At 42.4% G+C, this 27859-nt stretch overlaps 1 protein-coding gene and 1 long non-coding RNA gene across 2 annotated transcripts in view; one reads left to right on the top strand and one right to left on the bottom strand.

Moving 5' to 3' along the window:
• Nucleotides 1-27859, top strand: part of CTH (cystathionine gamma-lyase) — a 49828-nt gene that overhangs the window by 5747 nt on the left and 16222 nt on the right. Inside the window, exons 2-9 of the mRNA XM_034779255.1 lie at nt 6230-6311; nt 6784-6879; nt 17533-17642; nt 18365-18496; nt 20701-20758; nt 22353-22430; nt 26756-26908; nt 27168-27289. Of these exons, the coding sequence (XP_034635146.1) occupies nt 6230-6311; nt 6784-6879; nt 17533-17642; nt 18365-18496; nt 20701-20758; nt 22353-22430; nt 26756-26908; nt 27168-27289 (831 nt within the window). The remainder of the gene's footprint in view (nt 1-6229; nt 6312-6783; nt 6880-17532; nt 17643-18364; nt 18497-20700; nt 20759-22352; nt 22431-26755; nt 26909-27167; nt 27290-27859) is intronic.
• On the bottom strand, nt 78-4187 carry LOC117881686. The gene is made up of 3 exons (XR_004646841.1): nt 3965-4187; nt 1026-1112; nt 78-193 (listed from the first exon to the last, which is right to left on the bottom strand). It is a non-coding gene; the product is annotated as an uncharacterized LOC117881686 (long non-coding RNA).

Raw genomic sequence — 27859 nt, 5'->3', positions numbered from 1 at the left:
AGATCGACTGCCACAGCAGTGGTCATGCGCCGAGGTTCCTGGCTCTCTTCCTCTTTCTTTCCTCGAGAGGTCCAGAGTACCATTGAAGATCTTCCCTTTGACAGTGAAAAACTTTTTGCTTCCACCACGAACAACGTGCTTCACTCAATGAAGGACTCAAGGGCAACGCTCCGGTCCTTAGGTCTCCAGACACCTATGACCAGGAGATGACAATATAGATATCAACCTTACCAACGCCCACGCTACCCCGCATATACACAACACTTCCATAGAGCACAGGAGCAACAACAACAGCAACGCCAGAGACTGAGATTCCAGCATCGTCGTCCCAATTCTGCGGGGGCGCCTCAACCCCCTCCAACTAATAAGCAGATTTGAAGCCTTGGTCGAGGGTTTAGAAAACAGCGTTCCCATTTCAGCCAGCATACCTATTTTTGGACACCACCTACGACCATTCTCCCATCAATGGCAGACCATTTCCTCCGACAAGTGGGTTATAGAGGTCATTACAATTGGATACGCCATCCCCTTCCTCTCCTTGCCTCCCACCCAACCTCCCCGTCCCTCTTCAGGGACCCTTCTCACGAGCAACTACTCTGCCAAGAAGTGCAACATCTCCTTCAACTAGGAGTAATAGAAATTGTGCCAGAACGACACAAAGGGAAGGGTTTTTACTCCCATTATTTCTTAACAGAAAAGAAAACCGGGGGATGACAACCAATCCTCGACCTCAGGCGGCTCAACAAATTTGTCAAAAAGCAAAAGTTCAGGATGGTTACTCTCACCACCATATCCCAGCGCTGGAGTGGGGCGATTGGTTTTCAGCCCTCGACCTACAGGATGCCTATTTTCATGTGACTGTACACCCGGCCCACAGACACTCCCTACGTTTTACCCTTGGCTCAACACATTTCCAATACAGGGTTCTCCCCTTCAGACTGTCCATGGCCCCCCGTGTTTTTTTCAAGATCCTAGCCGTAGTCACTGCCCACCTCAGCAAACAAGGGGTCGTAATATTTCCTTACCTCGATGATTGCATCCTCAAAGCCTCAACGTTCAACGAAGCTCTCTGATCCACGCGGCTTACCGTTGCTTGTTTCCCATCTCTAGGCCTGCAAATAAACAAAAACAAATCCACATTATGCCCCACCCAACATCTGGAGTTCATAGGAGCATGAGGAGGAGGGATAGCTCAGTGGTTTGAGCATTGGCCTGCTAAATCCAGGGTTGTGAGTTCAATCCTTGAGGGGGCCACTTAGGGATCTGGGGCAAAATCAGATTTGGTCCTGCTAGTGAAGGCAGGGGGCTGGACTCTATGACCTTTCGGGTCCCTTCCAGTTCTATGAGATAGCATATCTCGACTCCCGGACGGGACTGGCATCTCTCCCACCCGACCGCTTCAGCTCCATAAGCCTTCTGGCCACAAAACTTTGCAACAGTCCCCAGGTGACTGTCCGAGACTGTCTACAAATACTAGGTCACATGGCCTAATGCACGACTCTACATGAGGTGCTTCCAAGCGTGGTTGGGCACGGTTTACAGACCGAATGTGCACTTTTTAAACAAGACTCTCTCCATACCTTTCCGAGTCAAAGATTCTTTACTGTGGTGGACAGTTCACTCCAACCTCTGCTCTGGAGTCCCCTTTCTTCAAGAGGCTCCATCCCTCATACTGACTACCGATGCATCTCTGACTGGGGTGCACACATGTCTCACCACACATGGTCTTCAACCGAAACCTCTCTGCACATAAATGTCCTAGAACTTCGAGCCATATGCAATGCGTGCTGTCACTTCCTCCCACTATTCAGGAATCACCATGTACGCATAATGACAGACAACATTGCATGCATGTTCTATGTAAACAGGCAGGGAGGAGCTCGCTCCCACTCACTTTGCACAGAGGCTATGAAGCTCTGGAATTGGTGCCTTGTGAACAACATCCTCTGCCTATCTTCCTGGAGTGATGAACACCACAGCGGACGAACTAAGTAGATGCTTTCCCTGGGATCACAAATGGGAGATAGACGAGAAAACCATTCACAACATATTCCGCATTTGGGGTCACCCAACCATAGACCTTTTTGCAACTGCGAAAAACACGAAATGTCACGATTTTTGCTCCAGAGCAGGACTGGGCAAACATTCCCTGGGAGATGCATTCATGATCCCCTGGCACCGAAACTTACTCTATGCATTTCCCCTGATACCGGTTCTCAACAGGGTCCTGATAAAAATACGAACAGACAGTGTCAAGGTGATCCTGATTGCCCCAGCATGGCCCAGACAACCGTGGTTTCCGTTCCTCACCAGAATGTCAATTCAACCACCAATCTCATTGCTTCTCATCCCGAACCTCCTATCACAACAACACGGCTGATTTCTCCACCCCAACCTGTCCATGCTTCACCTCAAAGCCTGGTTCCTACATGGTTCTCCCAAAACAAATTAGATTGCTCTGAACAAGTTCAAAGAGTGTTCCTACATAGTAGAACACAATCTACTCGCACCACCTATCTACGAAAGTGGAAACAATTCACACATTGGTGTTCATCTAAACAACTTTCTCCCATATCGGTACCTCTCCCGATCATACTTGACTACCTACTGGATCTTAAGCGATCCGGCCTTTCTTTCAGCTCCATAAGAGTCCATTTAGCTGCTATTACAACCTTTCATGACAAAATTGATGATACCTCTGTTTTTGCTCATCCAATCACCAAGCGTTTCCTCAAGGGACTCCAAGACCTATACCCAGACATTAAACCGCCTATCACTCCGTGGGACCTTCATTTAGTCCTATCTTGCCTAACTCAACTACCATTTGAACCCCTAGCCACGTGCTCCCTTTTAAACCTTTTGATGAAAACAGCATTTTATTGGCAATTACCTCTGCCAGACAGACAGGAGAAATAGCAGCTTTTATGGCAGACCCACCATATATGCTATTTTTCAAGGACAAGGTTACCCTCAGATTGCACCCTAAATTTCTTCCAAATGTGCATTCATCATTCCACATTAATGAGCCGATACACCTACCAACCTTTTTTCCGAAACCACATGCCAACTCGTTCGAAGCCACAATGCACACATTAGATGTACGCAGGGCCTTGTCCTTCTATTTTGGATAGAACCAAACCTTTTAGAAATTCTTCTAGACTCTTTGTCTCCATTGCGGAGCGTTCCAAAGGGACTCCTATTTCTACCCAGAGACTTTCAAACTGGATTTCTCAGTCCATCCGATTGTGCTATCAGATGAAGAAGGTTATACCTTCAGACGGCATCAGAACTCACTCCACTAGATCTCTGGCTGCCTTTGTAGCTTTCTTAAGCAAAGTTCCCCTGGCTGACATCTGTAAAGCAGCCACTTGGTCCTCTGAACACACAGTTGTTAAACATTATGCCCTTACTCAAGGCCCTCTCTCTGATATACGTTTGGGCAGGGCTGTACTATCTACGGCATTCCAATCAGGTCCGAAGTCCCTATCTCCTTGAGACACACTGCTTTTAAGTCACCTGGAGTGGAGCACCCACAGGGACATCTCTCTCGAAGAAGAGGAGGTTACTCACCCAATGCAGTAACTGACGTTCTTCGAGATGAGTGTCCCTGTGGGTGCTCCACTACCCACCCTCCTCCCCTCTACTTCGGAGTTGGGTAGCCTCCATTGTAGAGAAGGAACTGAGGAGACCGGCCATGCATGTGTACTATTAAGCTAGACTCAGAGCCGGGGGGCAGCCTCTGCACATGTGTGGCCAGTACGAGTACTGCTACAAAAATTTCTGAGCAAAGGCTCAGGGACGCACCAACACCTGGCGTGGCGCACCCACAGGGACACTCATCTTGAAGAACGTCAGTTACTGCACAGGGTGAGTAACCTCCTCTTTCCCTGTGATCTGAAAAAACATACAGTCTCTAAGGGAAATTTTCAAAGACACAAACTAAAAGTCAGTTGGAGTTGAGTACCTAACTCTTCTTTGTGCCTTTGACTCTCTGTAGATGTGTTGGTGTAGATTCCGAAGTGCTTTCGACATCAGGAAACTGATAGCCAGATGAATGTTCTGTCCTTTATCACATGGTCTATGGGCAAGCAGAATACTACTTCATCTGAAATTTGATAGCAGAATGTAATCTGGACCCATACTGTAATAAACAACCACCACAAAAAAACCTCCTCCGTATTGTTAAATGAATTTGCTTCAATTGGAATATAAGCATGGCCCCACTGGGTCAGACCAAAGGTCCATTGAGCCCAGTAACCTGTCTTCCGACAATGTTAGCAAACATTTGCTGCTCACTTTCCATAAATATAATAGAGAATGCTGGCAGAAATGTTTGTGGAAACTAAGAATTTTAAGCAGACTTTGGGCAATAATTGTGAAAAATAAACTTTTGAATTCATAAATGTGATTTTTTTTTTTCCCCCTCCCCCCCCCCCCATTCTAAGCATTACCCTTATTTAACTAAGGAATGGAAACATACCATGTGATCAGTGTGTTCTCTCACTATCCTCCTGACAGAATTTGAATTTAAATATCAAATACTTGTGAATGAGCAACAGACCAATAATTATTTGCCAAATTTGAGTTAAAATAGCAAATAATCACAAGCTGATTACAGTCAATTGGAGAACAGAAATACAGGAGAGTTAATGGAATATACTTTTTATCCAACTTTCTGAGGCATGTTTTTACTGCAAGTTCAAAGACCACTTCCTTACCTTGTGTGAGCTTGTATCAGAATCCAGAACAGGATGAAGAATCTCTTTACACTGGGATTCTGAAACTAGAAAGACATCAGAATACTTAACCAGACTCTCTCCCTCCCCCCCCTCCCTTTTTTCCCCCCCTGTTGAGTTTCTTTAGACAGAACTCCATTGCCCCTTTGAGGGCTGTTGGGCTCATTGCACCAGTGAAGGTCTTCCCAACATGCCAGTTGGAATTTAGGATGACTTGTGCCAAGAAAATACTTGTCCTTTTGAGGATCATAATTTTTCAGGCTGACTTTGTGGCTTTCAGAATCTACTGACAGGCCTTCTTCAGCTCCTGCCTTGCAATTGGCAGGAGTGTTGCGTGTGTTAAAAGGGAAGCTCATCTTTCTCTTTGATTAGGGCCCTGGAGGTTTTGGATTCAGTTCAGTTTATTATTTCAGATATGTAAACATTTGTTCCGAGGCAGCTCATGTGACTACCAATTATACATTTTGGCATCACTGTGTGACAGTCATGCATTGCTGAAAACTTGAGACAGCACTGCATTCTAGAATTGTGGAACAGGATTCAGGACCTGGGCTTTCACCATTTGAAGCCAGTAGGAACTTTACCATTAACTTCAATGGATGCAGGATCAAGCCCCAACTGCACTATATTTGAGCCTGATCCCGAAATATTCATTGCCTCCCATTGAGGTCAACTGGAGTTAAAGGTGCGTGGACCCTTTGCAAAGTACCAGAGAGATTATTATGTCCTATTTGAACGTCCATGAGGGAGTCTCATAAGATTATTGCTAGAATAAGATGATTAAAATCAGCTGGTGCCAAAAACTGAGTTAATTTTTAAAATGGTAGCAAATTAACTTATTGTAGTTTTATCTTCATTATAATACAGCCTGTACTTTAATGAGCACACACTGCATCCAGATTTCCCATACTAACTCCTAAGTTTTAAAAGTTGCATGTGATTTAGACATACAGGGTAGATTCTTAGTTGATGTAAATTAGCATAGCTACATGAAATCTGTGGAGCTGTACAGATTTACATAGCTGAAGCTCTGGCCTCAGTTTCCCAAAATGGAGGGATAAATGTTAATGCTTGGAATTGAACTATGAAAGACTACTTTTACTAAAAAGGGCTTCTAATGTGAGACTAATTATCAACAAAATATAACAGGACATATTAAAACCTTACCAGCCAAATTATGGTTATGTCTCAGAGAAATGACTTACTAGAGCTTATGAGAGTGCTTAGTTTGACTGCAAATAGGTTGTCTTCTGTTCTGACAAGCAACGGCTGTTGGGTCCCTGTGGGGTGGTGTACAACAGCTTGTGATAGCAGGTGGCTATTTTTTGGATACATAATTTAGTGTTAGGAATATGGATTTCTTGGATGGTCTAGGATTTTACCAAGTTTTAAGACCGGTGATTGTCAGTACAAGTTTAACTATATTATTGTACAGCACCTCCTCCAAAATCTCCAACACTTACTGTTGTTTTTGTATCTTATTTTCACCACAGGGTTTCGAATATAGCCGTAGTGGAAATCCGACTCGAAATTGCCTGGAAAAGGCTGTAGCTGCACTGGATGGAGCCAAGTACTGTAAGCTCTCAGCATTTTCATTAAGAAATATGTCAGCATGTGTATTTTGAGTGGACTACAGTAAAAGTATCCTAAGAGGGTTGGCGCACTGGAGTTTGACCATTAACAGTAAATCATTTAACTAAGCTTTTGCTGTCAGCATTTACTTCGTCAGCTTCTTCACTGGTCTAAGCTTTTTTCTTAAAATATACCTGAATTTTAATATTCTTTAACCAAAAATGTTAACAATGGTTAGTATATAAATATCAACTCCACTCTGCAGGTCAGTAGAACTACTCATGTAGTAACGTACTATTCAGTATAAGTAAGAGTGGCAGAACCTGGCCCTTTATAAAACATTGACACTAAATAGGAAAATGGGGGAGGCAGGGGGAACAGAAATTTTATGTTCATAACATGGCGTAAAGACATCTCTCTATTAAAATGTAAATATGTATGTTCTCTGCCACAGTGATTCTTTTTTCTGTTCTAGGTTTAGCTTATGCTTCAGGCTTAGCAGCTACTATGAATATTGCACATTTGTTAAAGATGGGAGACACTGTTATCTGTATGGATGATGTTTATGGAGGTAAGTGAGCACAAATATATGTTAGGTCTTAACTGTGTTAGATGTACTACACCTTAAATATATTAAATTGATCATAGATAACTAAGCATTTAGGATGTTCAACCAGCTATTGTTTGAATTGCATATTTATGATAACCTTATTTTTAATTGGAAAGAAAACTTCATGCAATGAAAAGTCTTCTGTAATAACAGACCATTCCTTCATGACTTCGTTGGCCAAAGGTGGAGATGTGACTGTTTGTAGAATGGTTGCACTCGTTTAAGCTGGAGAACTCAAAAGGTATGGCTAACTGATCTTCTTATCTAGTGGCCTCACAAATGTGAACAGGAGGGATGACACATCCTTATGGAGCCTTACATGGGGGAGGGGTGACATATCCTTATTGAGCCTCCATATGGTAGAGAAGGAATTGTTCATATTACTCTGGGAACTTTCAGAGGAAAGAATATATTGTCCACTTCTGCCAGAATCTTCGAGAAAGTAAATACCACCTCCAGGTTCCTGTTTCATGGTCTGCAGAGAGAGCTAGAATAATCAGCATGGTCAACAGGTGACCTTTGTTCATCACTACAAGGAGATAATCAACCAACATAGCTAGTATAGCCTCCATATCATACCCAGGTCTTGAACCAAATTGAAAAAAGACAGAAGAGTCCAGATGCCACAAGCTGATTAGCTGCCTCTTCAGTAAAGGAAAGGTTAGGGAAAGGCCAACCATTTGGCAATATTTGTTAAAAGATGATTTCTTGAGCAAGAGCTGGACAGTATGTTTGAAGGAATTCAGCACCTTGCCCTCCATTATCCACAAAGCAGTTTTTCATATTAAAAAAATGTTAACTTATTTTCCAAGCCACTTAGATTTACCTGGCTGTCCAGTACATGAAGCAGTGCTGCTGATTTAAATTTACAGAGGAAATGGTGGAATTTACTTCTCCACTACCAAAACCAACATAGTCTGAGACTTAAATGCTCCACACTACAATCTTTCGGGCTCCAGCCTTTCAACCGTGACCACTGGAGATGGAATACTGACCCCTGCCATGTAGCCTCTATTGGCTGCTGTTACAAACTGCCTCCCCTCATGCTTCATCACTTGCAGGTCATCCATATACCAGGATAACCTGGGGGGATAGCTTAAAAAAGGGGGGTGACTAAGGAACCATTGTGTCAGAAGATGATAAATCATCATAATGTCCTACCAGGCAATCAGTAAAGTAGGCTGCTGGCTGTAGAGTATTTCTCTGCAGAAGTATGCAATCCAACCTGGTCCATTACTTTCCCAGACAGAATAAATGGGGGGGGGGAGGGGGAAAGTCTTCTACACTGATGAGACCAAAAATGAGCCTTTATCTCCACCTGAAAAAGGTAATGCTAGCATGACAAGGGTGTGATCCTCACATTCCCAACCCAGAAATAAGATCTAAAGAGTCTATTTACATGTATGGAGCCAAAAGGAATCCACAAGTTAAATATCATATGCTTATGTGAACCTAAGTTGACTCAGAAAACCCAGAAGTTGCCCAGACAGAATTGTTTTGGTGAGATTGACATCTCTCTTTAAATAGGTTATTTCCAGTGTTTAAAAAAAATTAAATAAAAAATTACACTGGATATGCCTACAGCCCTTGGTCATTGCTGTAGGCTTTGTGGCTAAACCTCTGAGTTAATGAGCTCACCATGGTGGATTTGATTTAAATCAAATTGACTTAAATTATGATTTAAATCACTCGTCAGGAAGCCTCTATTTAATTATGGATTTCTACATAAGGTTGTTATAACCTTAATACATATCCTTCACAAATCAGAGATAGATGTAGGTTTCATTTTTTAGAAGGTACACACTATACATTTTTTAAAGTGATTTATTTTGAAAACTTTTCAGATTTAGTTTTACAACTATATCAGAAAATAAATGATTGGTTATTTTACCAAAAGTAATTGAAGCAGATAGTTCACCTCCCAATGACTGCATAACTATCTCCAATTCAACAGGTTAATCATTAATATTTGGAGGATTTTCTTGCCATGCTGTATTAGGAGGAGAACATCACCAGACAGACATTTAAATTGTTTTATTTAACTAAAAACAACAACATTATGTATTCTAGATTTTTTTCTTCATCAGCAAACACATAATATTTTAACAAAACAAGAATATGAATTTTTGAATTTAACCATTCAAGTTTTTAAAAATCAGGCTTGTTTTTGTTAACATTGTTTTTAACTAAAATAGTTAAATGAAATCTTTAAAAAAAAAATTTAAATCAACTATGTCAGCCACATCAACACAAGAAACTTAAAATATTGGCTTCTGTAACTAAGTCAGTCGTCTTCACCTTCATTTTCCTGTTTGTTCATAATTTGGAAAAGGAAAAACAAACTTTCCTGCTTTTTTCAGGTCCCAAATGATTTCTAAATTTGGAATGAATTAGTCCAAAGGAAGAAAATATACTTTCTACACTGGCAGAAGAAGTTACTGCTGTTAAAAGTGAGATTATCACTTCAACAGTCTCCGAATCCAAGTGCTTAAGTGACTTCCACCAGTTCAATGGTGTGACTTTCTTTAAAACATCATCAGCAAACATATATATTTCTTGAATGGTTCACCCTTAGCTCTGAAGTTTATTATAGTTGGCATTATGGAGGGATGATTGCTGGATGTCCATGTCATAGCCAACTCCTCTTCTTCAGCAGTTAAGGTTTGACCCTGGTGCCGAGTATTGAGAATATTTGCAAGAAAATGAGCTGGAGATAGTGCTTGTCCCATTCGTGGTTTTTTTTTTTTGTAATTTAACTGTCATTGCATATTTCTCTTTTTAGGCTCTCACTCGGTTCTTTCCAAATTTCAACAGCATCAGCAATAAAATAGCTATTTCCCTGCATTTTGTTCAAGACTACAGAAATAGGCTTCAGGGTACTCAGCATGTGTTCAACATTTCTCTTAAGCCCAATGGCGAGAACTTTGGCTGTGACAGTGCCATCTACTTTTTCACAATTTTGTTCACAGACTGTCATCAGATTAGGCCAGATCTTGATATATAGTGCTCAAAACAGTCCACTACTGAGTTCCATCGTATGTCTTGTGGGAGAGTTAGCTTGGTTCCTCCCACCTTTTTCAGAGCAGCTGCTGCAAAGTGGTTGTTACGGAAGTATTTTGCAATTTCAACAACATTAGCCTTTATTTCTGGAACACTGAAGTCTTTGGCTAGGAGGTGCATCAAATGAGCAATGCAACCGTATGTTATTAGCTTGGGACTCTCTTCTAAATAATTTCTTCTCATCTTGGATACATTTGCAGCATTGTCTGTGACCAAGCTGCGTACTAGACATTTGAATTTTTTTTCACAGTTTGTTATAGCTTTTACTGCTGCTACTGTAAGTATTCTGCTGTGTGTACATTTCCTGATGTATCAATTGTTTCTGTAAGGAAGACATTCCCTTCTTCTGTTGTCACACAAGCACATACAACAGGATCATTGTGGACATTGCTCCACCCATCAAGACTCAAGTTAACAATTTTACCCTCTAGAACTTTTGCACCCTGCTCAATCTCTTTCATACACTTTATCCAGCAATTTGCCTGTGACATCTGCTCTGTTGGGTGGACTGTATCCTGGTCTTAATGACTGAACCATGTTAATGAAGTGTGGGTTCTCAATCATACGGAAAGGAGAGTTTGTTGCATAAACAAACCAGGCAATTTCTTTCATCAATTACCTCTTTTTGTAATCCGCTGGTTCTTATCACAAACTTATCTATGGTTGTTTCCGGATGATGGAGATTTGTTTTTCTTTTTGCTACTGTGATGTACTGTGGCTATGTGACATACATGATGTGACTGAAACATTATCATTTTCAGAGTTATCTGCCATTGTAGAAAATGATGGTGATCTTGAAGGTGGATAGTCTTCAGAATCCTGTATGTTGAGGATGGATTCTCCTAAACAAAATAAGTCAATGTTATTTAATCATTATTACCATAATGCTCATTTAGTATTACTCATTGCATTCACTGACACTCAGTACTACTTTAAAGGTGAAATTGTAAAAGGAAGATCTGTCTATTTCAGCTATTTATTTTTTATCACAAGTGCATCTAAAATGATAGTACCATAGATAGATAAATAGATAGATAGAGTAACATCTATCTTATCTATAATTTGGGGGTTTTTTTGGCTCAAACACGAGAATTCAAGAGTAGTCCAGCAGGAAGACTGGCAGTCCTTAAGAAAGAAGAATGAAATAAAAAAAAAATACCGACTTGAAGATCCTGCATGTTCAGACATGTTCCTTTCATCATCTTCAATGCAGCTTCCTCCCGAGAAGGAACACTTCTCATGATGTTGTTTCATTCGGGAAACCAGGCCTCGGCCGTGTCCAGCAAAAGCGAATATTGGTGATGCCTACACGGCATCGGAGGAGGGAAATTGTGGGGGAATAGGCCTGGTTGGCCTCCCTTGCACCGATCAGAACATCAGCGAAGACTCATCATATAGGCCCGCCCTGCAGGCCACAAGCCGGAACTAGGCTAAGTGACACAGCCTCCTGCCAAACTCGGTCAAGGGTCATGACCAGAGGGGGGGGGGTGCAAGGAGGGAAAGAATAAAAAGCCCCAGCAGCCGCACTAATGAAATATGTTCATGGCTGATGAAATATAATAACCGCTTGTGTGAAGCAATAGCTGAATGCAAACTGACTAAATGCAACTTCTCCTGTGAGCACCCTGTAATTCCAGCTAACTGCCAAACTAGCCAATCATATATCTTCTTTGGGTGTCCTGTGATAAACCCCTAGCCCTTAACCGTAAAACCCCGGAAAAATAATATGTACCTTGACGAGAAAAGCATTCCAACTGGTGCCAAGTACCACCCGTGGCGAAAACCACCAAGAAACCCCCCACCCAATAGGCACCCAATTCTCGTAAAATAATAAGGAAGGTACCGGGAAAAAGGGACAGACCCCAACTCTTATTTTACGCAAATGAGGCATTATTTGTACTATGCTTGCGGTTTGAAGGAATAAAAGCAGCCTGCGTGCTGTGGTAGTTTTCGGACTGCTACCCCAACGCGTTGGTATGTATTGCAATAAACTGGCCTCAGGCTTGAGTCTGTGAACTAAAATCAATGCGTGGGTGACTTTTTCCACAACAATAGACCCTGAAACAGGTGACTACTCTGAAGCTGCATGGTGGAAACACATGACAGTGAGGAGAATTAGGAGAGGTGGGGGTGTGAAAAGATGATGTGGAGAGTAGAACAGCAAGGGGCTGGAGGGAAGGGAGGAAGAAGGCAAACGCAGATGGACTGTCTGAAAAACGGAAAATTAATGTAATTAACAAGTGTTGTAATTCAGCCATGTAACAAAAGTCCATTCTTTTGTTTTATTAATAATAGCTAGTTTCGTGAATGAAGGGGAAAACATTCAAATAGTCCTAAGCATAATGCTTTCCAAGTGATATTCAAAACCCATTGGTATTGTGTATTGAATGCCCCAAATCAGAGTAAGGAGAGCATTTAGTACAACGGATACATTGGTATTCTAGCATTCTATTTTTTTTTTCCCTCTTCTTTTCAGGTCTCAAGTTGAAAACCACTATGGGAGTGCACTTTGGGACCGTAAAAAGATTTCCTTTCAATCCTGACTTTCATCTTCCTATAGGAGAGTCCAATACAATACTACAAAATAAAAAGTACTTAAGAAATCTATCTGAAACAATAGCCTTAATGGTCTCCCATTACTTACATCCACAGAACTGTTTGAAAATACAAGACTCTCCAGCCCAGCATCTCCCATAATTCTGCTATGTATGAGCTAGTCGCCTCCTGTGTGCCGTTCCGGAGGCAGTTCAAACTGCAGCACTCCACCAACCCCCTTTCTCTGGCTGCCATCAGATTTTCTGCTTCCCTGGCAGCAGTCAGTTGCGGTTCTCTTTTCCTCTGACCTTTCCTTTGCCTTTTTATTTTCTTTGTTTTCAGGTAGCGGTGAACAGCCTTCTTGTTTTTCTTCTCCTTCTCTTGGACCAGGTATTCAGCAGTGCAGCGGTGAAACTGCACGGAGTCTCTGCTTCACTGCCACCCTGATGAGATCTTCTGCCCCCTTTCAGGGATGGCAGAGCAGCCACCCAAATACAGAGCTAAGCCCAGATGTTGCTCCATCTGGGAGGCAACTTTAACGGGCTCCATGGAGGGTGAATTACACCCTGCCTAATCTAGCAGTGCAATGGTCAGCCAGCTTAGGGCATGGAGCATTTAGCCAGACACACATGTTGGGACCCGATCTCCCCAGGAAGCGGTGACTCTACCACAGAAAATCCTTATGAGGAAACCTAAAACAGAACTGGGAGAGGCTCTAAGGACCAGGAGGACTTCATTCTGCCAGCCCAGGGCAATTCAAAATCAGGATAAGTCTGTAGCAGGGCTACTGTTCCCACCTCACCCCCACACCTCAGTCCTGAAATGGGTCCTCAATACTTTGAGGAAAGAATCTGGGCTCACAATCAGCCCCCCTCCCTCCCAGCTTGAGTCAGGAAACTCTGGCAATGAGTCCCCATCCCCCAGCTTGGGGGAGTGGGAGCCTATGGGGGAGGACTCCAAGGGAGAAGTTTCCAGCATGGTCAAGGGCCTATGCAAGGCTAGCCGCAAAAGACTCTGCTCAGGGCATAGCTGCGTGGTCATGCCTGAAAAGCATGTGCCCCCCTGCTCTTCTCCCCTCCCATCTCCCGAAAAAGTAAAGAACAAAAAGGATAAGAAAAAGCCCCAAAAGTATTTTGTCCTCCTTCTCTACCAAGGAAGGAGAGCTATCAGACTTAGTTTCTGAGCAGGACACAGATAAAATGCAACAAAGGTTTTGTTTTGTTTTGTGTCCCTCCCCTCCCCCCCGAGAAGTTTGAAGCCGCGTGGAAAAAGTTGTCTCCGCTATACAGATCCAACCTAGCAGGGCCATGAGAACAAGCTTCAGAGTAAATACTGCCTGCTAAATCTTCTCTATGCTCCTGTACGTACCATTTGAGGAGGTAATGAGGGAGGAGTGGGAAGCCCCTGAAAAGGGTAATGACTAAAGTACATCCTCAAATTGTACAAGATCCAGGAGTCAAAAAATGCTGTCACTGACATGCCTAAAGTCAATGCTTCAGTAGCATCTCTAGCAAGGGATATGGTTATTCCATCCAAAGAAGACTTCTTTCCTAAGCATTTGATGGATAGGAAGGTGGACGCCCCCCTCAGAAGGGACTTCAGTGCTTCCCCAGACACTCTCGGAGCATCTCTGGCAGCCACTTGCTTTGGTCGAGCCATAGTGTCATGGCTGGAATAATGTAAAGCTCTTAAGGGCAAAAACCAAACCAACTTTGTCTATACTTATGAAAATCTCCATAGCAACAGCATTTGTGGCAATTTGTCAATTGATGCTATGCAGTTTTGTGCCGAGGCCATGGCATCGAGCTCTGCGGCCACGAAGCATGGCTTCTTCCCTGTAAAGTAATGACTCTCTTCAAACAAGCCCTTTGCTTCTCTAAATTCACAGGATCTCTCCTCATTGGAGAAAAGTTGGATAAGATAGCTGCATTTTCAACCACTAAAACCAATCAATCCTCCCTTCTCCACTTAGTGCTCTAAGAAGGGACTACAAACCCACATGCAGACAGAGACACTTCTTTCATTCATTTTCTTTATGGAGGTTCCTGAGAAAAGTCAACAGATATGCAAGGGAAAAACCTTGGAACTGAGGAGTGAGGGGAAAACCCCCATCTTCGGTATCACAATGAGCAAACATACCTTGACCCAGACCTGAGCTTTGGAGACAGGGTGTACTATTTTCAAGACAAATGGTTTAGTTCAACCACAAACAAGTGGATTTGAGAGAGAGCATGCCAGAGTTACTACTCTCTTGAGATGAGGACTCCAACACACCCCCTCCTCTAGTTTCCAGTCACCTTGGATCCTGCCAAGCGCAAGTTGTTCCAGAATGAGATCTTCCACCTCTGGACATATGAGTGATAGGATTTCCCCAAAAGAATGCTTTTCAGGGTTTTACTCTATTTTCTTCACTATTCAGAAGGGCATAGGAAGAATCCGAGCCATCCTTGACTTCAAAAGGCTCAACAAATGGATGAAGAAAACAAAGTTTCAGATGGAGATCCTCGCTTTGATAATGACGTCTGTTTCAAGGGGACTTCCAAACCTCAGTGGATTTGGTAGATGCCTTCATCTAGCAGCCTGGCTATTGAAAGGGAAGTGTTAGCTGTGCTCGGCCTATCTTCAGAAGAGATAGAGGACTTAGCTCTCCTCTAGGAGAGCTTGCACTCTAAAAGCCTACTCATCCATTTGGACTAAATTCAGCCTTTGGTGTCAATCGAGCACAGAGCAAACCCAAAAGATCCTGGGTTTGCAGTTATTCTAGACTTCCTTCAAGGGGTGGATAAGGGACTTCAGGTATCAGCCCTCTGTAGCATACTGTTCACAGAATCTTTACGCTCCCTGACCAAGAACCTTCAGGTTTCCAGGCTTCTCAGAGCAGTCAGACTGGTGGTCGGACTGACCTTCGCTAAATGGGATCCACCACTGGTGTTGAAAGCCCTAACCACTCATCCTTTTGAACCCCTGACTTCTGCGTCATGATACTACCTCTCCATCAAAACCTGTTTTCTGGTGGCTATCACATCTGCCCTGTGACTTTTCAGAACTGGCAGCCTTAGCTATGCAGAAACCTTACTGCATGTTCACGATGACACGGTGGTGTTAAGAATGCCAGAAATTTTCTTGCCAAAGGTGAACTTTCCTTTCGGGAGATTTCCTTCCCTTCATTCTGTCCAAAGCCACAGCACCCAGCTGTGAAGCTGTGGCACACTTTGGACGTTAGAAGAACACAAAAGATTTACATCAAGCATACAGAGTCCGTGAGGAGGTCAAGCACCCTATTTGTCTCCTTCCAACCAAACTCTAGGACTCAGAATCTTGACGCTCTCCCTTGCTAGATGGATCAGATTATGTATTGTTGAGGCATACAATGCAGCCAATGTTCCTGTACCAGAAGGAATCAAGGAGCTCTGCACAATATCTATGGTGACTCATGGGCCAGAAGAGCATATGCTTGCACCACAGAGATCTGCAAAGCAGCAATATGGTCATCAACTAAAACAGGGGTCGGCAACCTTTCAGCAGTGGTGTGCTGAATCTTCATTTATACGCTCTAATTTAAGGCTTCGCGTGCCAGTAATACATTTTAACGCTTTTTAGAAGGTCTCTCTCTAAGCCTATAATATATAACCAAACTACTGTTATATGTAAAGGGTGGCCTGCTGGAACTCCAGGCCCGAAAGCAGGATGAGCAAGGGCTGGAAACCAAGATTGGCAGCTGAGGTGAGTGGAGTAGGTGGCTGGTAGGCCTGAGCAGGGCTGGAGGCCTGGACCCTGTCTGCAAGAGAGCCTCCAACCGGAAGCAAGATAAGTGGAGCTGCGCGGTAGAGACCCCTGTTGGCGAGGGGCCAGCAGCCAGAACCCCAGAGCAGTGACTGGCTCGGCCTGCCGCCACTCTGGGGTTTCTGCCCCCAGCTCCTGCCAGCTGAGGTCTCAGCCCGCTGCCAGCCTGGGGTTCCTTCCCCTCCAGGCCAGCAGCAGGTGCTGAGTGGGACCCGCGGGGACCCGGCTGGCAGGAGCCAGCAGCGGGAACTCCAGAGCGGGGCGGGCTGAGCGGCTCAGCCCGCCACGGCTCTGGGGTTTTCACTGGCGGCTCCTGCCTGCCGGGGTCTCAGCCCGCTGCCAGCCTGGGGTTCCTTCCCCGCCAGGCCAGCAGCAGGGGCCGAGTTGGACCCGCTCCCGCAGGAGCCGGCAGCGGGAACTCCAGAGTGGCGGCGGGGCTGAGCAGCTCAGCCCACGCCGCGTGCCAGGAAAAATCTGCTCGTGCCGTAGGTTGCCGACCCCTGAACTAAAACCTTTATCAGATGCTATAGAATGGACTTTCTGTCTTCTGCGGAGGGCTCCTTTGGCAGGAAGGTCTTAAAGGTGGTGGTCCAGTAATAACCATGTTGTCTGAGCAATCTTGTAAAAGAGAGAGGTCTTTTTGTTTCCTTTGTGTTTGTTCTGTTACCCCTCTCTGGTCCTGTTCGCTGCTTCGCATGTGTAGCAGAATTGTGGGAGACAGTGGGCTGCAGAACAGAAAATTTCTTACCCAGTAATTTCCTTTCTGCTAGCACCATCTCCCACAATTCTGCCCAACCTGGATGGCTTGTCAGTCAAGGGTCAACACATGCTTTGGTTAAGTTATCATATAATCAAGGTCTTCTGTACATAGTTACTTGGCTGACATTGGAATTACTGTTATTAAATGTGTTTTCTACAAGTTTTTACACAGCTTTGGCATGAATCATCTGGTGGCAAGTCCAGAGAAAAGGGGGAAGTGGTAACTTGAATTGCATACAGGAAGGGAATAGTCCATCCAGTCATTAAAAAGTACTTTAAAAAAATACAAAATTACTAGTCTAATTTTTGCATAAAGCATCCTGCCTTTGTCTTCCACCCGCCTTCTTGAGCCTTTCTTACCCATAAAATGAAAATCAGTGAGTGTACTCTAGTGTTAATGGAAAATTTCTTCCCTCTTATAAAATAAGTGTAAAGCAGAAGCATATCTTTCATAATACAGTGTTTCTCCTGTCTTAGGTACAAACAGATATTTCAGGAAGGTAGCCTCCAGAATGGGTTTGAAGATTACTTTTGTTGACTGTAGCAAATTGGAATGCCTGGAGGCTGCAATCACACCAGATACAAAGGTAATGGAAGAATACTCCTGAATTCCATTTGCAGTGTGTCTTGAATGATTTTTGTTTTATTCCTTTACAAATGCTGTTTTTACTATAGGAGCGTAGGAGTTCTTAGGACAGGCTTTTATTTATGGCAGAAAGCATAAACACAGATCTTAAAAGTTCTGAAGTCTCTTCTTGGGAATGCTCTGCATTTGGGTGGCAAATTCAGAACACTTCAGGGGCCACACAGAGAGGGACTTTTTTTTTTTTTTTTTATTGGGCTAGTAATAAAGGTTTGTTCAAAGGTGAATGTTGTAAAGGGGCTTCTGGGTTGAGGAGGGAAGGTTTTGCTGTTGACTCTGTTAATGGTTAAAGACTGCTTTTTCATGGGGTTCTTTTTTAGTAATTACACTTTTCACAGCTGGATAGGAACATGGCATTTGGCAAACTAATATTAAATACAGCTAATGATTTTTAAGAGCTTTTCTTAAAAAATGAAAAAAAATTCACTATTATATTGGTAAAGCTATTGCTAAAGAAATTCTAAGAAAGGAGGGTGCATGTGTGAGTGAGATCCATAGCATCAGGCCCAGATGTAAGTATGTGAGGCTCAGTCTGTCGCACTCTTCAGAATATATGCAAAAGAAGAAAAGGAAAAAGTGACCTTTTAAAAAGAAAGTTATAGGTGATGGTACCTGTAAATTACACAATGTATCTAAAACTAATGATTTCTGTTTGAAAAATTACAGCTTGTTTGGCTTGAAACTCCCACAAATCCCACCCTGAAGGTCATTGATATTCAAGGCTGTGCAGATGTCATCCATAAACATAAAGACATTATTTTAGTAGTGGACAACACCTTTATGTCAGCATATTTCCAGGTAAGCTGACTGGGTGTCTGAAATAATGGGAAAAAGGTTGGTACACAGGGATTAATTTATCTTTTTTTAATGACTTCTAATGGCAGACGGGACGACCAATGAAGAACTGTGTGCTCTTGGCCTCTGGTTTGTTTTAAAGCTTTCACACGGAAAGTGTGATGCACAATTGGCTCTTTAATACAGATCTGATCCAAAGCACTTTACGCCATTTAAAGAATGAATTGGAAAAAGAACCAGCTAACCATATAAAGATGTGAGATCTATTAAAACAAAGAGGCCCATTTAGTTAATGGTTGCACTAAATCAAAACAATTATCTAAGGTGAAGCTAATTTTCTACCTTCTCTAACTGTGACTTAACATGACCTTTTAAATAGATTTTCTGATTTGGTTGCTTTTATAGTTAACTCCTCTTTAAATGGCTGAATTCTTCTCCTGTCTTGTTTGTTTTAATCTAGGACACCTTTCTGGGCCTTACACTGTGTTTTTAATTGTTTTCTTTTAAAAAATATAAATCTGTAATCTCATTTGATTTGGAGAACAAGTGAACAAAATATTTTAACACTATAACCTTAATGTATTTGAACGCAGCATCTTCGAAATATAGAAAAAACACTTTAACCTCTCAGCTACACAATCTTTAGTTATTATTTGTGGTAATTTAGAGCTTGTTATTTTGGCCACAGAAATCTCCCCTATTTTTTTCATTTGTGCAGCAGGTAATACTTTTTCAAGTTAAAAAATTCTGAAGTATAGTGAATAAGATTCAGACAAAGTACAGTTTCCAGTTCATGCCAAGACACACACATACACTTATCTGATTTAATGAAAATTAGATTAATTTACTACATTTTGGGAGCAGGAATTGTCATGTTTGGTTTGCTTTTTAATTTCTTCATAAATTTAGGAGGTGCTACAAAATAAAGGATTTGTATGTGATTAAAGTAGATCTGCACAAATACAAACTTGTAAGATTTTGCTATTGTCAAGGTAATACCTCATATTCTTCCTTTTAAGGCACTGGTTCATCAAAGCATATAAGTAAGTACTTAAACTTTAAGTGTGTGCTTTGCTGAATTGGAGCCCTAGTTTGAAAAAAGTTTAGTGATCTTTTTTCTAATTTGACTGTGAGTTGCTTCTGCAAGACTCAATATGGAAATGTGTTGAAGGAGCAATATATGCAATAACTTGTCTAGTTAGTATGTCGGTTAACTTGATCACAAGAGAGAAAATCTATTTCAATGATTAACTCTGTAGGATTGTCTGACAAGTATTAAAAGGTAATGTATTAAGCACTTGAAGGTTGCTACTGGGACACATGGCTAAGAGGATAACTATCCCCATGAATTTATTATTACTTTAATATGTTGCATATCGAAGAAAGCACTAGTGCTTTAATTACTATTCCACTATTGAGAGATGACAGCAAGACCATACAAACTTCTGTACATAGTCTGACAGCAAGATTTTTCTACCTTTTTGTTCTGAATCTATTAACTACATTGGCCTTTTAACACACTGAATAAACACAGTATAAGTGTTAAAGAGTAATAATTTGCAGTCTATAATTGAGTGACTGATGTAAAGTCAGCTCATTTTTAGAGAAAGCAGCTGTTTCTCTTGTCACTTCCAATTACTCTTTCCTTGGAAGAGCAATTTGGAAACTTAAGCAAATGTGAAGAATTCTGTTTGTCAGTTGCTCCTGCTCTAAACGCTTTGATTTTCCTGTGGCAGTGTCATTAAGGTGAAAGACAAATCCAGACACAAATGTAAAAAAAAATGCAATGAACAAATTGGTTTGGTTACCTGGGCCTTTCTTTGAAGAGGCTCAGGGTTTTGATTGGTAGGGCAAGTTATTTTGTATGTGCAGTTAACATTGATTAGATTGTAAGCATGTTGAAGTGGTTACTATTCTGTACATGCCTATAAGCCGTCTGGTAGGTAGTCTGTAAATGGAAATAAAATAATTTTTAAAATTAGGGGTAGGATTTTGAGAAGTGCTTTGCATTGCCTTAACTCTTCTCCCACTGAAGTCAACAGGAGATAGACGTACTTTTGAAACTCCCAGCCTGTGTGTCTGTTACCTGAGTCTTAGTTTTTTTGATCACCAAATTTCTGCTTTCTGTGGGATGAGGTGAGAGTAGTTTGTGATTGAAAATGGTGAAAGAATGTTAAATCAGATCTTCTATGTTTGTTCCATTTTAGCGTCCTTTGTCTCTTGGGGCAGATATTTGTATGTATTCAGCAACCAAATACATGAATGGTAAGCGTCTGAATATTACATAGCTCAAATGTTCTCTTGGTTTTGTCTAAAACCAATAATAATTGCCATAAAATATCAGTTTCTCTTGCTGCTTCATGCGCTTTGTTCTCCGTATCTGTCTAAAGAGCCCTCAGAAATCCTTGCTATGAGGAAACCTATAAATAGGTGTCAAGTATCAGAGGGGTAGCCGTGTTAGTCTGAATCTGTAAAAAAGCAACAGAGGGTCCTGGGGCACCTTTAAGATTAACAGAAGTATTGGAAGCATAAGCTTTCGTGGGTAAGAACCTCACTTCTTCAGATGCAAGAAGTGAGGTTCTTACCCACGAAAGCTTATGCTCCCAATACCTTTGTTAGTCTTAAAGGTGCCACAGGACCCTCTGTTGCTTTTATAAATAGGTGGTATTTCTACCCAGTTCCTGACCACAGCATACACACAACAGATATTGCTCAACTGACTTGCCTTTATTTAATTTAAAATAACAAAGCCCTAAAACAGGACTGTACTTTCAAACCTAAGCTCTTTCTTGAGCAAGTTGACTAGGATTTCTCCCTCCAGGACCTTCTTCTGTCTTTCTTTCTTGTCTGTGTTACCAAGAGCCATTGGTTGTAATGACCCTCAACTGTTTGAAAAGCACCTTACGTCCACGTGCAAAAATGCTGAGTGAAAGGCCACAAGTGACTGGCGTTACCTCCTGAAACGTGTAGGGGTAAATAGACAGTGGAAGCTTAATAAACTGGGTGCTACTTTAGGTGGGAAACACTTTCACAATAGATGGTGTGAACGCTGTCTTCCTTGATAGCTCTTAGCTCTGACAGCTCCCTTTAGATCATGGATATCCCCTTCTAAATCCCCACCCCTCATTTACAAATCCTCTTCTCCTGCTCTGCAGGTCCTCACCCGGATCGCCAGCTATGCATCACTGACTCACACACCCACTATGTCCCCCAACAATGTCCCCCTACCCCCACTCTGGCTGGGCCACTTCCCAGCCAGCAACTGCAGGCAGCTCAGTAAAGTGAGTGCATCAGTCAGATGGATTGCTGGTTGGGGCTGCAGTAGCTGATACAAAGCTGGTAGACAAACCCTCATCTACCAGGGGGCATTACTGGAGGTGGGAGATAGTTTGTTTCACGGAGGAGAATGTACTCTGGCAATTTCAAGGGCTTCTCTGAGATAAAGAGATCAATCAGTAGTACAGCAAAGAGTCCTTTATATTCCTGAATGGAGCTAATGATCTGATTTCCCCGATGAGTCAGAAGAATAGCTCTGTACTTCCTTACAAGAGCTGACAGCCTGTCACTCAAGTACATACAGGGTTACAACACTCTATAAACCAAGGGTAGGCAAACTTTTTGGCCTGAGTGCCACGTCGGGGTTCCGAAACTGTATGGAAGACCGGGTAGGGAAGGCTGTGCATGTCAGTGCATAGATGATGGCAGCAGTTAGGAGAAATATCTGATGTCTTGAACTGCAAAAACAGAAAAGGAAGTATGTAGTAGCAGGACCAAGAAAAGAACCCCCCCAACCCTTTATATATTGAAAGCTTCTTGACTACAAACAAGTTAAAATTTAATGCTCTTCTTTTATCTTCAGGGCACAGTGACGTTGTAATGGGATTGGTTTCAGTAAATTGTGATGATCTCTATGAAAGGCTCAAATTCTTACAAAATGGTAAGTAGCCAACACAGGAAATTCTTTAAAACTTATTGGATCCAGGTATGCCTGAACACAACAGAAAGCATGTGATATATTTACATATGAAATCCATGTATCTAGGCTACAAATATGACCCAAGAGTTTAAATGGGATGGACTGTGGCCTAGTGTCCATAGCACTGGATTGACACTCCAGAGATCTGGGTTCTATTCCTGTCTCTGCCACCTAGGGTGATCAGAGAGCAAATGTGAAAAATCAGGATGGGGATGGAGGGTAATAGGAGTCTATATAAAAAAAAAGACCCAAAAATCGTGACATCTGATCACCCTACTGCCATCAGCCTCCTAGATAGACTTGAACAAGTCATGTTGCTGCTTTGTGCCTCAGTTTTCCAAGCAGTAAAATGGGGATAAATAATACTGACCTTTGTAAAGTGCTTTGAAATCTGCTGATGAAAAGCATTATTTAATATGTTTATCACTATTTGCACTGCTTATACATGGAAAGCGACAAGCCAGCTGATTGCCCCAGGCAGAAGGGAGGGGGGAGGAGCGAGGACTCGGCACACCTCCCCCCCACGTGGCAATCAGCTGGCTTGTGGTGTTTAGAAGGGAGGGGGGAGGAGCCAGCAAGTGAAGTAAAGGGGTAGGAGGTGGGGGGGGGGGGGGGGGGGGAAAGGGGGGGGGGTTGGGGGGAAGGAGTGGAATGGGCGGGCTGAAGGTTGACCCCCCCCCCACCTCTGGTGTTTGCACAGTAGGGGAAGCTGCCCTGGAACCTACCCTTCTTCCCCCGCCCCCCCCCAATTTACATTAATTCTTATGGGGAAATTGGATTCACTTAATATCGTTAAATTTTTCAGGAACATAACTACAACGTTAAGTGAGGAGTTACTGTAAGTCTTTGCAGGATCAGGGTCCTAGATAGCAAGCTTTGTCAGGCAGGAACTATCTTAGGGCTGGTCCACACTAATCCCCCAGTTTGAACTAAGATACGCAACTTCAGCTACGTTATTCAGGATTGAAGCAGTATCTGTTCTGTGGATAAACAGAGGACTTTTGGCTGCAGGGCTGTCAGGACAGTACCTTTCTAAACTTACTGTATTTTCTGGCGTATAAGACTACTTTTTAACCCAGGAAAATCTTCTCAAAAGTCGGGGGTCGTCTTATACGCCGGGTGTCGTCTTATAGGGCGGGTGCTGAAACTTCCGAGCCGGACTGGAGAATCTGCAGTCGCTGCATATGGTGGGGGGAGCTCAAAAACGGCCGCGGCCGCATCCCCGCCCGATGACAAGGTGAGGGGGCGCCTCACCGGGAAGGTGTAAGTGAAGGGCGGAGCAAGCTGCAGGCATCCGGGACGCCCGGGGTATGGAAAAAAGAGAGAGAGCGGCGCTGTGCCCAGAAAAACACGCCTCTTTCACCCGTCTGGCCCGCCCTTGTATCCTATTACCGTACCTCCTTCTCTGCCTCTCAGATCTCGCTCCTGAGGACTGCAGTGAAGCGGCGCAGGCGCGCATGTGCGAGATCTGAGAGGCAGAGAAGGAGGTAATAGGATACAAGGGCGGGCCAGACGGGTGAAAGAGGCGTGTTTGCGCTACCGCTCTGATAGTCTTGGAGACAGGGAGGGCTGGGCAGGCAGGGAGAGCTGACCAATCCAAGCAGGCTTTGTATACAACAACCAGCCAATCGCCGGTAAGGTACATCGCTTGCCCTGATTGGCTGGTTGTTGTATACTGGGTACCACATACAGTACAGCACCAGTATCTGTACCTGTTCATACAGTATAGCACCAGTACATACAGTACAGTATACAAATGTCCAACAGTCAAAACCCCATCATGGCTCCACCAGCAAGAAGAAAGAAATATGAAGCCAGTTTCAAACTTAAAGTTGTAAACTTTGCCATGGAACATAATAACTGCGCTGCTGCAAGACAATATGGAGTAACAGAAAAGATGGTTCGGGACTGGAAAGCAAATGAAAAAGCATTAAAGAGTATGCCAAGGGGTAAGTGTGCATTAAGAAGAGGCACTCCACATTGGCCAGAACTCGAAAAACATGTAGCAGACATGGTGAATGAGCATCGCCAAAACGGTTATGTAGTGACACGAAATAAAATACATTTGTTTGCACTTCAGTGGGCCAAATCTAACCCAGATCACAGCAACAGATTTAAGGCCACTGTATCCTGGTGTACTAGATTCATGGGAAGGCATAATATGGTACTGAGGCAAAAGATGAAAATTGCCCCAAAATTACCTGCAGATCTTGATAGCAAAGTAAATAGTTTCCATCGATACGTAATACAACAGCGCACTAAACATGGCTATGCGTTAAGTAGTATTGGAAATATGGATGAAACTCCAATGAATTTTGATATGGTTGGAAATAAAACTGTCCATCAAAAAAGTGAAAAAACAATTTTAATTAAAACAACAGGACATGAGAAGTCCAGTTTTACAGTGGTACTAGGATGCACAGCTGATGGCACCAAACTGAGACCAATGATTATTTTTAAAAGAAAAACAATGCCGAAATTCAAGTTCCCTGTTGGTTGTTTTGTACATATGAATGAAAAAGGCTGGATGGATGAAGAAGGGGTAAAGCTATGGCTTGATAATGTATGGAGCAGGCGACCAGGTGGACTTATTCAAAAATGTAGTCTACTGGTGTGGGATATGTTCAGGGCTCATTTAACTCCCAGCACCAATCAAATGCTTGCAAGACTAAACACAGATGCGGCTGTTATTCCTGCAGGATTGACATCGTTGGTACAGCCACTGGATGTGTGCCTAAACAAGCCATTTAAAGATCGCATTCAAGAACAGTGGAATGAATGGATGGTTAGCGGCGAAAAGTCATTCACAAAAGGAGGAAACATGCGTGCTCCACAGTTGGATGTTTTGTGCAAGTTTGTCATAAAAGCCTGGAATGATATTGATGCAGAAACAGTAATCAAGTCTTTCAAGAAGTGTGGCATATCAAATTCATTAGATGGTGTGGAGGACGACTACTTGTGGCAAGATGAAGAGGAAGCCGAAGCTGAGACCACACCATCTGATACGGAATTCGATCCATACGATGACTGCCTTACAAATGTATCACAAGATGTCATTGATGTACTTATGATATCAGATGATGAACAGGAGGATTTTGAAGGCTTTTAAAGGGAAACTGTCATGCCAGCAAAACCTGTAAAAATACCGTAGCTTGCAGTTATGATGGGCGTTGCTAACTCGCCAGGGACTTGCCCGGCACTTGCTCTCTCTCTCTCTTGTTTGTTATCTTCCTCCAATCATCAGCAGTTCCAGTTTGGTTGACAGCTTAGAAAACAAACAGCATGGCAGCTCCCATGGGTTTATTGTCTTATCCTTCCTTTCAGCTTTAGAGTGAATTAGGAAAAGTTTAATCCACTTGCACTGTTTTATGTTTACATGTTTGATGACAAACAGCCTTATGTTTATAAGTGACAGTTTTCCTGCTAAGTACCTGCATGTCATAAGCATTTGAATTAAAATTACCATATTGAAATCAAATCCGATGTTTTTTTAATTTTTTTTTTTTGGTGTGCGTTGGAAGAGGGGTAGTCTTATACGGCGAGTATATCCCAAACTCTATATTTTAACTGGAAAAGTTGGGGGTCGTCTTATACGCCCAGTCGTCTTATACGCCGGAAAATACGGTATTTAAATATTTGTTTCCTCCCCCTTAATACCCTGCAAAATATCTCCTTACATGTATATAAGGAGGCATATAATTAATAAATATTTTATGTAGCTGGTGTCCATTTTTTGATTTGTTTTCCTTTAGACCTATGACCATATCACTCAGTGCGCACACGTGATTTTTTTGTATGATAAATTGGGAATCTTATGTTTTGGCAGCTTCATTTTTTCTGTCATCTGTATATTTATTCAAAGGATAAAAATGAATTTGTAAAAAGAACACATGAGGCAGGGCGAATACAAAGTAAGTCTAAACAAAATAATCTGAGGGAGTGCTGTATGTCTGATTGAAGATTCATCCCTGAATCTTCAGTGTTTTAGCTCCTGCCTGACTCTCATATTTTGGGGGGAGGGGAGGAGAAAATACAAACATGTATTTTTCTCTCTCCCCTATCTTGTTTTAAAGTTTGATACCACACTAAATATTCTAAGTACTAGGTTTGAGTTTCCAGATATAGGGCCAAATTACACCCTGATATAAACAGGCAAAGTTCCTATAGAAATAAATGGTACTGGTAATTGCATCTGTTAACATCAGGGGTCAGTTTGGAAAGTAAGACCTTATTCAATAAAGCAGAAGAGATTTTTTATATATTTGTAATATTGTGCTATTTTATAGCCCTTGGAGCAGTTCCATCTCCTTTTGACTGTTACCTTTGCAATCGGGGTTTAAAGACACTGCAGATCCGGATGAAGCAGCATTTCTACAATGCACTGGCTGTTGCTCAGTACCTTGAATCAAATCCCCGGGTAGAAAAAGTCATTTATCCTGGTAAGTTGCAGGATTTCTGAAGAGAAGATATTTTGGTTCTGTCTCTGTTTGGTATAGGATGCTGCATTCCTAGGTGTTGCTGATACATCCATTGAATTTGTTTTGTTAGTTTTACTCCAGCATAGGCATTTATCTTGCCGTTGATTCTATGCTGCTTAACACTTGAAGGTTGCTTTTTATGTGCCTTAGTGTGGCTTGCTCTCTGATGCAATTTTAACAGACTGTATAAGCTGTTTTATTCAGAATGTGATTATTTCAGGACTGCCCTCACATCCTCAGCATGAGCTAATGAAGCGTCAGTCCACTGGCTGTCCTGGGATGGTCACCTTTTACATTAAAGGAAATCTTGAACATTCTGAAATCTTTCTCAAGAATTTAAAGGTAATTTCCCTTCAAATGAATGTAAACTAATTCTGTAAGAGAACCCGATTGTGACTCAGTTAGGGGTCTGAGTGAAAGAGAAAGTGGTTATCTTCAAAGCAAGGACTGTCTTCCTAGGTGTTTGGGAAGCTTCTAATCTATTTGGGTAGTACCACAATCTAAATAATGGATAATTATGAGATGGCACAGTAATGAGAAGGAAGAAAAGGAAGTATCCGCGCATTTGAAGTGTTTACAATCATAGCTGGGGCTTATATAGCTAGTTTAAACCATGTGTTGCTACTAAAAGTACACCTCTACCCCGATATAACGTGACCCGATAGAACACTAATTTGGATATAACGCGGTAAAGCAGCGCTCCGGTGGTCAAAGCAAGTTCGATATAACGCGGTAAGATTTTTTGGCTCACAATGACAGCGTTCTATCAGGGTAGAGGTGTATTTGCATATCTTCTGACAACCGTTAATGCAATTTGAAAGCAGAAAAGCTGTTTCTGATGTAACACTGCTAGAACGTTTTAAAATACTTGACAATAGAAAATGCCTTTTGAGACTTCTTCATGATCCATAT

The sequence above is a fragment of the Trachemys scripta genome, chromosome 8 (assembly GCF_013100865.1).
Source record: "Trachemys scripta elegans isolate TJP31775 chromosome 8, CAS_Tse_1.0, whole genome shotgun sequence".
In the NCBI taxonomy this organism is placed as follows: domain Eukaryota; kingdom Metazoa; phylum Chordata; order Testudines; family Emydidae; genus Trachemys; species Trachemys scripta.
The sequence above is the reverse complement of the archived record's forward strand: the minus strand, read 5'-3'. Positions and strand labels throughout refer to the sequence as shown.